Raw genomic sequence first — 12,603 nt, forward strand, 5'->3', positions numbered from 1 at the left:
TAAATCACAAATCCTTGAACTTAAAGTCAGGAGGTTTATCTTAAGGGCTGATTGTCTTGTGCATAGCGGGGCAAGTTTAGGCAATATCCAAAGTCTAAGTCTGTTTGCCCGGTACCTTTGCAAAAATGGAATTCTTTTACAAGATGGAGTAGCTCAGGCTCTACAGATCTTTTTACAGTCTTCATAGTTTTGCCTTTTCCAGAGTGTCATATAGTTGGCAGATAGAACTTTTCATATTGACTTCTTTCACTTAGTATATGTCTTTTCATGATTCCATAGGCCATTTTCTTTCTTTCTTTTTTTTTGGCTGGATAAAATGGCATTGTCTAGATGTACCACAGTTTACTTAACCATTCACCTACTGAGGGACATCTTGTTTTTTTCAAGTTTTTGCAATTATGAATAAAGCTGCTATAAACATCTGTGCACAAGTTTTTGTGTGACATAATTTTTCAACTCTTTGGGATAAATATCAAGGTACTTGGTGGATCATATCATAAGAGTATGTTTGATTTTGTAAGAAGCTGCCAAACTGTCTTCCAAAGTGACCATTTTGTATTCTCACCAGCAATGTATGAGAGTTCCTGTTGTTTCACACCCTGGCCAGAATTTGGTTGTCAGTGTCCTGGCTTTTGGCCATTCTCATAGGTGTGTAGTGGAGCAGTCTTTTAATTAGACATTAAAATATATTTGTAAATTATAATAAATAGAGAATGTGATACTGGCAAAATAATAAACAGATCACTGAATCAAAGTAGAATCACAAATCCAAATGTATCATCTATGATAAGGGTAGCATTTATTTTTTAATATTTATTTATTTGGCTGTGCAGGGTCTTAGCTGTTGCACTTGGGATCTCTGATCTTCATTGCAATGTGCAGAATCTTTTAGTTGTGGCAAGTGGGATCCAGTTCCCTGATCAGAGATCAAACCCTGGCCCCTTGCATTGGGAGCTCAAAGTTAGCCACTGGACCACCAGGGAAGTTCCAAGGGTAACATTTAAATCAGTATGGAAAACATATTCCATAGTCATCTGTTCTAGGGCTCATTTCCACCCCCCCCCCATTTCAACATATATGAAATAAGGTCATTAAGGTTATGTCTTAAATAGTTCCTCCTTTCTTAGGAGCGATAAAATAATGGTCCATGTTAAGTCCCATGGAATACTATATTATTCATATGTGATTTTGGTACATTTGGGTCGCCCTCTCTGGGGGAAAATGAAGTAGGATTCTTAACTCATATCTTTTACTAAAGTAAAATTGTAATTGATAGTTTCATGCCATTGTCTTTTACCAAATAATACCAAAATAAAAATAATAGTTGATTAAAGGCTTAAATGTAGTGAAAGCATTACAATTGTAGAAAAAAGAAAAAAAATTTTAATATAAATATGTGTGGGTAAGAAAGCTCTTACCCCAGAACTAGAAGAGTTGACATTTTAACTTTTGTGTGGCTAAACCACATAAGCAGAGGGGCTTTTTTGTTTGTTTTTTTTTTTTTTTAAATATTTATTTGGCTGCACTGGGTCTTAGTTGCAGCACTTGGAATCTTTGATCTTTAGTTGCAGCATGTGGGATCAAATGCTCCTGCACTGGGAGCACCAAGTCTTAGGCCCTGGACCGCTAGGGAAGTCCCTGGTGGTTGTTTTTTAGAAAAAAACGGAGCTAGTGCATAAGGAAAGGAGTGCCTCAATGTGAATATGAGTGTAGTTGTGTGTTGGGGGAAGTTAACCTTCTCAGGCTTGGAAAATGAGGATTGCTTAAGGAAGTCTTTAGCACTAATTGGGCTTCCCTAGTGATTGAGACAGAGAAGGAAATGGCAACCCACTCCATGGGGTCTCGAAGAGTCGAACACGACTGAGCGACTTCACTTTCACTTTTCTCTTTCATGCATTGGAGAAGGAAATGGCAACCCACTCCAGTGTTCTTGCCTGGAGAATCCCAGGGATGGGGGAGCCTGGTGGGCTGCAGTCTCTGGGGTCGCACAGAGTCGGACACGACTGAAGTGACTTTAGCAGCAGCAGCAGCAGCAGCAGCAGCAATTGAGATGGTAAAGAATCCGCCTGCAATGCAGGAGACCCAAGTTCGATCCCTGGGTTGGGAAAATCCCCTAGAGAAGGAAATGGTAACCCCTTACAGTATTCTTGCAGGAAAAAAATCTCATGGACGGAGGAACCTGGTGGGCTACAGTCCATGAGGTCACAAAGAGTTGGAGCAACTGAGCAACTAACACTTTCACTTCACAGTTAGTACTAATTAGAATAAACTGTGTTTCTGGCCACAGCCTGGCCACAGGCACCATTTAGGTAAAGCTGGCTTAGGGACCTGAGGATTACAGAGGAGGGGTCCACTCAGAGCAGGTTGTAGCAGCTCTGTCTTGGGTTTCAGAGCGACAGCAGCACTGAGATGGGGCAAGGTCTTGCCTGGATCACTTGGCTGAGGCAGGAACCGGGAAACAGACAGAGCTGGACTCCATCTTAGGCCAGGCTGCGAACATTAGGCTACACGCATGGTCACCCTCCCAATGGACTCTGAACTTTGTGCCTGGTGTCTATAGAAATGGCATACCAATGGAAAACCAGACCCCCGGAAAAAAGAGCCTTTGGACTTGTCCTTGGACTCTTCGTTGCCTAAAAGAATATGCTAATTACTTCTGTAACAGAACAAAGTGGTAACAATATGAAGGAGAGGAATTATGACTCTTCATTCCTTTGGATCAACTAGCTGGGATCCATCTTGCTGCAGCAAAAGCCTGGGATTTCTGGAGTTGAAGAATGAGGGGGATTTATTCCAGACTCCCACTCACTAACTAGAGTTATATCCTGAGACCAAGGGAAATGGAAGTAATTTTGCCTGGAAAGTCCAAAAGCTGTAAGGCCAGAGCTGTCTCTAGATATTTCTTTGATTTTCCAGGCCTGCCTTCTCAGAACACTATCCCTTTTCAGGAGAACAGCCCCAAGGAGGATTGATCATCTCCTGTAATACTGAAAGCCATGGCCCAGGTAAGTTAGCTGAGGCTCTTTCTTACCTTTCTGACATTCCGTTCTTTCTAAGAAAAACAAACAAACAAAATTTTAAGGGTATTTGAGCCCAATTCCTTACTTTGTAGGTAGCCTTTCCATCTCTTTCCTTTCTTTGCAATTTTTGTTGTTGTTGTTAGAAAAGAAAAAAAAAAAGATTCATTTGTCTGCTATTTGGATTTTGCTGATTTTTTCTCTGGGGTATCATGTAAGTGTTTCCTGAGAATTAGTATGTAGGTCTTGATCAGATTCAGTTGGGATTTTTTGGTCAGGAATATTTCCTAGGTGGTGATGTGTGATTCCATTAGGAGCTGTATTATTTCTGGTTCTTTTTCCTTTTGTAATGTTAGCTACCAGTGAGGATTATTGTCTAGATTCATTAATTCATTAGAGGTTGCAAAATGATATTTAAATTCTGTCATTCATTTTCCATAGATTAGGTAGCATCCTGTGTTTAAAGTAAAATATCTCATCAACTCTTTGGTTACACTAAAGGACCATTTGTATGGGAAAGAATGTTTGATTCTTTCCCCCTTATTTACCAGTTTTCATTTTATTATTTATTTATTTATTGGCTGTGCCTGGGTCTTCGTTGCTGCTCACAGCCTTTCTCTAGTTGTGAAGAGCAGGTGCTTCTTTTGTTGCAGAGTTCGGACTCTAGAGCATGGACTGAATAGTTATGTGCTTGGGCTCAGTTGCTCCAAGGCATGTGGAATCTTCTTGGACCAGGGATCAAACCCAGGTCCCTTGCATTGGCAGGTGGATTTTTAACCACTAGACTAGCAGGGAAGTCCTTTACCAGTTTTTAAAATAATGAGTTGGTGTCTTAGAATCCTTCAAAGATAACTAGTAATTTCTTATTCAATATTGTTAGGAGCTGATGGATTTAAACATTTTTGATCTAATCATTCCATTACATTTGAGCCTCAAATTATGCTGTCTTTGGCCAGTGGGAGGCTTTTCAAGTTGGCTCGTGAACCCTTTTAACATGATGCCAGTAGTTTTTGATAGCTCTCTTCCTTTCTGAGAGTTTTCAAATTCATCCGCTGCATTTGACTCAGTCCTGAAATTGTCTCTTTGCCAACTTTTGTTCCTTGTATTTGAATACAGTGCTTAGAGATGACAAGCTAGCCACTAGGGATGTTCTTTGCTACTGGGTTAATTATTGTTTTTGGGCCTTTTCTATAGACTGAGTCAGGAATTTTTTTTTTTTTTAATACAAAATAAACTGATAACTCTTGCATCTACTTCTAGGGTCCAAAGATACTGCTTCTCAGTGATACCAGTGTAATAGCTCTTTGCTTTACCCCCAGATATAAGCACAGTAGTCTGTGAAATGTTTCTTTTTGTTGCACAAATAATACACGTGTTTATTGTTTCAGGGATCAGTGGTGTTCAGTGATGTGTCTATAGACTTCTCTCAAGAGGAGTGGGAATTCCTGAACGCTGCTCAGAGGGACTTGTACAGAGACGTGATGTTGGAAAATTATAGTAATCTGGTGTCAATGGGTAAGGACATCTATACTGGTAATTTTGAGTTCTCCCCTGGAATGTCTTTTTCTTCTGCAGTGAATTTCTCAGCTACTTTTCAAGTTACCAGCTGAATTTCTGCTCCCTGTTCTCAAATAAATGGTTTGAACTGAAATGGAAAGTAAAAGTGGGAAATGGGCAGCTCCTAGTTGGCTATGGCTGAGCCTCTTCTTTGTTTGACTGTTCCCACAGTAGCATCTCTTCCTTGATCATCAAGGGACTGGTATTACATTTGGGTCTGATTTACCCACAGCTTAACCATGTTCCATATCTTTTCTTGTGAGCAGGACTCTACATTCCCAAGCCTCAAGTTATTTCCTTATTGGAACAAGGGAAAGAGCCATGGATGATTGGCAGAGAGCTGACAAGAGGCCTGTGCTCAGGTAAGTGAGAAATGACTGGACCAAGGCAGGGCACTGTAGGTAATAACTCAGTTGATTCATGAAGAAACAGCACCCTTGAGATGTGACCTTGGAAGCTCCCATCAAAACAGTAGGCCTGTGGGAAAAACTAACTCCTTTGAGCATGAGTTTACAAATGACCTGTTCCATTCCTTTCCTCACTTACTGCTCTTTCTGCTACTCTTTCTCCAATACCTTTCTTAATTTCAAGTAGAAAGTACCCTTCATATCCCCTGCAAAGAAAACTCTTTTACCTGTACTTTTTTTGTTTCCCATTTTTGGGCCATGCCACATGGCATGAGGAATCTTAATCCCTGACCAGGGTTCGATCCCATGCCCCCTGCCATGGAAGCATGTTTTCTTAACCATGGGACCTCCAAGGAAGTCCCTACCTGTATTTTTAAATTTTAATTAATTTAGTTATTATTTTGGCTGTGCTGGGTCCTCATTGCTGCATGCAGGCTTTCTCTTCATTGTAGTGCACAGGATTCCCATTGCATGGGTTCTCTTGTTGGGAGCATGGACTCTAGGTGCTTGGGCTTCAGTAGTTGCAGCTCGTGGACTCAGTAGTTGCAATTCCTGGGCTCTGGAGCACAGGCTCGATGGTTATGGAGCACGGCACAGGCTTAGTTGTCCCTCGACATGTAGGATCTTCCCGGACCCATGATTGAACCCATGTCCCTTATTTTGGCAGGTGGATTCTTAACTGCTGGACCATCAGGGAAGTCCTCCTACCTATATTTTAGATTCAGTTCCTTGCTAGGTTTTCTTCCTCTTAGACTCAACTAAATGTTTTCTGTTACCACTCCCAAAATAGTATACCTGTGTGTGTGTGTGTGTGCATGTCTGCACGTACCTGCCCCAGCTCCAAGTCCTAGTCTTCATTATAGCTGCCCGCCAATGACTGATTTTTTTTGTTTGTTGTGCATTTTTCTTTTATCCAATATTTTTTATTTCCTAATTTGTGCAAAGGAGTCTGCCATATGATGTATTTTTCTTTTTCTTTTTTTTTTTTTACCATCAACCCTCCTTTTCCTTTATTCTGTAGTTGTTACATATATTTACATAGGTTATAAACACAATAAATGCAATTTATAATTTCCTTTAAACAACAAAGAATTATTTTTAAAAAGTGAGACATAATCATTTTTTAATTTACAAGGTTATTTATCATTTTTATTTTATTATTATTATTATTTTTACTTTACAATACTGTATTGGTTTTGCCATACATTGACATGAATCCACCACAGGTGTACATGAGTTCCCAACCCTGAACCCCCCTCCCATCTCCCTCCCCATACCATCTCTCTGGGTCATCCCAGTGCACCAGCCCCAAGCATCCTGTATCCTGTATCGAACCTAGACTAGTGATTTGTTTCTTACATGATAGTATACATGTTTCAATGCCATTCTCCCAAATCATCCCACCCTCGCCCTCTCCCACAGAGTCCAAAAGTCTGTTCTTTACATCTGTGTCTCTTTTGCTGTCTCGCATACAGGGTTATCATTACCATCTTTCTAAATTCCATATATGTGCGTTAGTATACTGTATTGGTATTTTCTTTCTGGCTTACTTCACTCTGTATAATCGGCTCCAGTTTCATCCACCTCATTAGAACGGATTCAAATGTATTCTTTTTAATGGCTGAGTAATACTCCATTGTGTATATGTACCACAGCTTTCTTATCCATTCGTCTGCTGATGGACATCTAGGTTGCTTCCATGTCCTGGCTATTATAAACAGTGCTGTGATGAATATTGGGGTACACGTGTCTCTTTCAATTCTGGTTTCCTCGGTGTGTATGCCCAGCAGTGGGATTGCTGGGTCATAAGGCAGTTCTAGTTCCAGTTTTTTAAGGTATCTCCATACTGTTCTCCATAGTGGCTGTACTAGTTTGCATTCCCACCAACAGTGTAGAAGGGTTCCCTTTTCTCCACACCCTCTCAGCATTTATTGCTTGCAGACTTTTGGATCGCAGCCATTCTGACTTGTGTGAAATGGTACCTCATTGTGGTCTTGATTTGCGTTTCTCTGATAATGAGTGATGTTGAGCATCTTTTCATGTGTTTGTTAGCCATCCGTATGTCTTCTTTGGAGAAATGTCTATTTAGTTCTTTGGCCCATTTTTTGATTGGGTCATTTATGTTTCTGGAATTGAGCTGCATAAGTTGCTTGTATATTTTTGAGATTAGTTGTTTGTCAGTTGCTTCATTTGCTATTATTTTCTCCCATTCCAAAGTCTGTCTTTTCATCTTGCTTATAGTTTCCTTTGTTGTGCAGAAGCTTTTAATTTTAATTAGATCCCATTTGTTTAGTTTTGCTTTTATTTCCAGTATTCTGGGAGGTGGATCATAGAGGATCCTGCTGTGATTTACGTCGGAGAGTGTTGATATATTTTTCTAATTGTGTCAACTGTTAAAAACTTGGAGTCAAAAAGTAGGGCTAAACAAATGAACCTCTCTACAAAACAGAATCGGACTCATAAGACATAGAAAACAGACTCATGGTTGCTAAGAGGTAGGAAGGTGGGGGAAGGAAGGACTGGGAGTTTGGGATTACCAGCTGTAAACCGTTAATATTACATATAGGATAGATAAACAACAAGGTCCAACTGAATAGCACAGGGAATATAGTCCTTATCCTGTGATAAACCATAGTGGGAAAAAAAATCTATGGGAAATCTAATGGAAAAGAAACAATGTATGTGTATAATTGAGTCACTTGGCTGTATAGCAGAGATCGTCACAACATTGTAAATCAACTCTACTTCAAAAAAAAACATTAAAAATTTTAAAAAGTAGTGTTAAAATATATCATAAATAACTTTCATAAAGTAGTGCCTGGTAAAAGAATCAGATGGTGGGGAGCTTAGCAGAAAGTCAGGGGCTGAATATTCAGAAATGGATTTAATCTATACTGAAATAGCAGTTGGAGCCTCACAAGTGATTGCAGTCACTGTCTAAAGAGATGATGTTGGGAAAAACAAAAAGGTCTTTGCCTAACCTGGGAATGAACAGGGCAAAGAAGAAGAGATTTGGTATAAAGTAGGAGAAAGAAAAGAAAACTTAGGGAACAGTACTATATACTAAACTTTGGTTCAGGTGCTGCGATCATAATATTGAACAAAATTCTGCTCTCCTGGAGCTTATATTCTAGGGGATGAGAGAGAAAAAGTATATATCATATATATATATATGTGTGTGTGTGTGTGTGTGTGTGTGTGTGTGTGTGTGTCAGATGATGATAAATGCTATGAAGGAAGGTAGAGAAGGCCTTTTTAGAATTATTATTATTTTTCTTTAATAAGTCTCTTTCTTACTTTCATGTATTTATTTGGCTGTGCTGGATCTTAGTTGCAGTACATGGGATCTTAATCTTTGCTGTGGCATCTTCTGGTTGTGGTGTGGAAACTCTTAGTTGCAGCATGTGGGATCTAGTTCCCTGACTGGGCCCCCTGCACTGGGAGCATAGAGTCTTAGCCGCTGGACCACCAGGGAAGTCCTAAAAGGTCCTTCTGATGAGGAAGGAAGTGAGGGAACAAATAATGTAGTTGTCTGGTAGAAGAGATTCAGGCAAAAAGATCAGGAAAAACGAAGTTCCTGAGTTAGGAGCTTTTTGGCTCCTGTCTTTGTGATTGGAACAGAATGAGCCAAGAGGGAATTATGTGAAAGGATATCAGCAAAGTAGCAGGATGCGTGTGTGTGTGTGTGCTCGGTGCTAGTGGGAGGAAGGGCGTATCTGCAGATAACTTGAGGTCTTACAGGCCTTGGTATGGGCTTTGAATTCTACTTTGTACTCAGTCGCTCAGTCATGTCTGACTCTGCGATCCTCTGGACTGCCTGCCAGGCTCCTCTGGGATGTAAAGCCATTCCATTCTGAGTGAGGTGATTTGAACAGGGGAGTGACTTCATGTTTTTAAAGGATCCCTCTAACTCAAAGTTTGCTAATTTTGGATTCCTTTGGATAGAATTGAGGAAACTCATGAACTTGGATGAAAAAAAAAAGCATCTTTATATCTAGTAATCTGTAATTGAAATTTAGCATGTCTTCCTATTATGATGTATGCAGCAAACCATGATAGTATTAGTGACTTTGACATGAATAGAAACTACAGATATTTTCGTATCATTTTACTGTTATTGTAGACATACTGAAATGTCATTTGTAGTCATCACTATTTCAGAATTACAGGCTCACTGCTAGGACTTACTACTTAATTTTACTTATTTATTTATGGCTGTGCTGGGTCTTCATTGCTGCTTTCTTTAGTTGTGGTGAGTGGAGGCTACTCTCTAACTGTGGTGAGCAGGTTTCTCTTTGTGGTGGTTTCTCTTGTTATAGAGCATGAGTTTTAGGGCGCACCAGCTTCAGTAGTTGTGGTACACAGGCTTAGTTGCTCCTTGGCTTTTGGGATATTTCCAGACCAGGGATGGAACCCATGTTCCCTGCATTGGCAGGCAGATTCTTAACCACTAGGCAACCAGGGACGTCCAGTCTTAGATACTTTCATAGAGAAGAAAACTCGAGGCAAAGGGAAGAACCCCTGTGCAGGCCCTTCTAAGAGGGGAAGGGTTGGTGTGTTTGAAGAACTGAAAGAAGTCAGTGTTGTCACCCACAGGAGCAAGCAAAAGCAGAGCGTGACTTGAGATTGGAAAGACAAGTAGGAACTACATTATTCAGTCTTTGATGGATTTTGAGCAGTGGAAGGCTGGGCCAAATGTCATTTTGGCCCTTGAATAGGTTAGAGAGTATGAAAACTTGGTGGGGATCTCGGTTAGGAGTCTACTTGAGTGGTCTGAGTTAGAGATGATTCTGGTTTGAAAGAGGGCATTGGCAGTGGAGATTAAAAATTCCTGAGGAGGTTAACTGGATGAAAGTGCTGAAAGATCCTATGAAGGTAGGAGGAGAAGAATATACTGAAATGAATTCCCTGTTTCTGGCTTGAGATATTCTAATAGGCTCCATTTTGATGTCTTCAAACTGTTTAATTTGCCTAAAATATCAATTAGCTGTCATATACTGAACACTTTACTCAACAACATTTACTCTACTTTTCCTCATCTTCCTAGTAATCACAAATTAAGGACTAGCTCCCTTTTACAGATGAAGAAATGGGTACTAAAAAGGTTAAATAATTGCACTGGAACCTGTTGTGAGTAACTGTCAGTTTGGGACTCAGCTGTCATTAGTCTGCTTATGACTCATGTCATCCTTCCATGGCAGTATCTTGCACTGTGTCTTATTATTATTTACAATCCTCATGTGAAACTCCTGAGAATATTTTTTTAATTGAAGTACATCCACTGGATCATCAAAAAAGCAAGAGAATTCCAGAAAAACATCTATTTCTGCTTTATTGACTATGCCAAACCCTTTGACTGTGTGGATCACAATAAGCTGTGGAAAATTCTGAAAGAGATGGAAATACCAGACCACCTGACTTGCCTCTTGAGATACCTATATGCAGGTCAGGAAGCAACAGTTAGAACTGGACTTGGAACAACAGACTGGTTCCAAATAGGAAAAGGAGTACATCAAGGCTGTATATTGTCACCCTGCTTATTTAACTTATATGCAGAGTACATCATGAGAAACGCTGGACTGGAAGAAACACAAGCTGGAATCAAGATTCCTGGGAAAAATATCAATGACCTCAGATATGCAGATGACACCACCCTTATGGCAGAAAGTGAAGAGGAACTAAAAGCCTCTTGATGAAAGTGAAAGAGGAGAGTGAAAAAGTTGGCTTAAAGCTCAACATTCAGAAAATGAAGATCATGGCATCTGGTCCCGTCACTTCATAGGAAATAGATGGGGAAACAGTGGAAACAGTGTCAGACTTTATTTTGGGGGGCTCCAAAATCACTGCAGATGGTGACTGCAGCCATGAAATTAAAAGACGCTTACTCCTTGGAAGAAAAGTTATGACCAACCTAGATAGCATATTGAAAAGCAGAGACATTACTTTGCCAACAAAGGTCCGTCTAGTCAAGGCTATGGTTTTTCCAGTAGTCATGTATGGATGTGAGAGTTGGACTGTGAAGAAAGCTGAGCACCGAAGAATTGATGCTTTTGAACTGTGGTGTTGGAGAAGACTCTTGAGAGTCCCTTGGACTGCAAGGAGATCCCACCAGTCCATCCTAAAAGAGATCAGTCCTGGGTGTTCTTTGGAAGGACTGATGCTAAAGCTGAAACTCCAGTAGTTTGGCCACCTCATGTGAAGAGCTGACTCATTGGAAAAGACTCTGATGCTGGGAGGGATTGGGGGCAGGAGAAGAAGGGGACGACAGAGGATGAGATGGCTGGATAGCATCACCGATTCGATGGACATGAGTTTGGGTAAACTCCAGGAGTTGGTGATGGATGGGGAGGCCTGGTGTGCTGCGATTCATGGGGTCACAAAGAGTCAGACACGACTGAGCAACTGAACTGAACTGATAGATGATTTACAATGTTGTGTTAGTTTCTGGTGTAGAGCAAAGTGATTCAGTTATACATATATATGTATATATACACATATTTTTTATCAGATTCCTTTTCATTATGGTTTATTGTTAGATATTAAATATAGTTCCTTGTGCTATATGGTGGGAACTTGTTTATTTTATATATAATAGTGTGTATCTGCTATTCCCAAAATCCGAATTTATCTCTCTGACTTTTTCCCCTTTGGTAACCATAGGTTTGTTTTCTAGATCTATAAGTTTCTGTTTTGTAAAAAAGTTCCTTTGTATAATTTTCTTTTTTTAGATTCCACATACAAGTGATATCATATAGTACTTGTCTTTCTCTGTGTGATTTACTTAGTATGATAATCTCTAGTCTATCCATGTTGTTGCAGATGGCATCATTTCATTCTTTCTATGGTTGAGGAATATTACATTGTGTGTGGGTGTGTATATGTGTATATCACCTTTATCCATTCATCTGTTTATGGCCGTTTAGGTTGCTTCCATGTCTTGGCTATTGTAAATAGTACTGCTGTGAACATTGGGATGTATACATCTTTTTGAATTATAGTTTTCATCTTTTCTGAATATATGCTTAGGAGTGATATTGTTGGATCATATGGTATTAATAACTCTATTTTCAGTTCTTTAAGGAACCACCATACTATTCTCCATAGTGACAGTACCAATTTATGTTCCCACCAATAGTGTATAAGGGTTTTCTTTTTTCTACACCCTTTCTAGCATTTATTCTTTGTAAATTTTGGATGATGGCCATTCGGACAGGTGTGAGGTGGTATCTTACTGTGGTTTTGATTTGCATTTCCCTGGTGATTAGGCTAAGCACCCTTTCATATATCTATTGGCCATCTGATGTCTTCTTTGGAGGAATATCTATTTAGATCTTCTGCCCATTGTTTGATTGGTTTTTTGTTTGTTTGTTTGCTTGATATTGAGGTGTATGAACTATCTGTATATTTTGGAAATTAAGCCCTTTTCAGTTGCATCACTTGCAAATATTTTCTCCCATTCTGTAGGTTGTCTTTTCATTTTGTGTATTGTTTCTTATGCTGTCGCACTGTGTCTTTTTTCTCTCTGTATGCCTTAAACGTCAGTGGCCTCCCTTCCCAGTCACTGTGGTGGTATTAGTACATGAGCAAATTTCTCTCTTGTCCCAGGATCAGCATCACAAACT

General features: G+C 39.8%; 1 protein-coding gene across 1 annotated transcript in view; it reads left to right on the forward strand.

Annotated features, from left to right (window-relative positions):
- LOC101122210 (uncharacterized) overlaps positions 1-12,603 on the forward strand; it is a 42,684-nt gene that overhangs the window by 6,910 nt on the left and 23,171 nt on the right. Inside the window, 3 exon segments of the mRNA XM_042231383.2 lie at positions 2,917-3,005; positions 4,406-4,532; positions 4,841-4,936. Of these exon segments, the coding sequence (XP_042087317.1) occupies positions 2,997-3,005; positions 4,406-4,532; positions 4,841-4,936 (232 nt within the window). The 5' untranslated portion in view covers positions 2,917-2,996.

Source organism: Ovis aries, chromosome 14, assembly GCF_016772045.2.
Source record: "Ovis aries strain OAR_USU_Benz2616 breed Rambouillet chromosome 14, ARS-UI_Ramb_v3.0, whole genome shotgun sequence".
NCBI classification, from domain to species: Eukaryota; Metazoa; Chordata; class Mammalia; order Artiodactyla; family Bovidae; genus Ovis; species Ovis aries.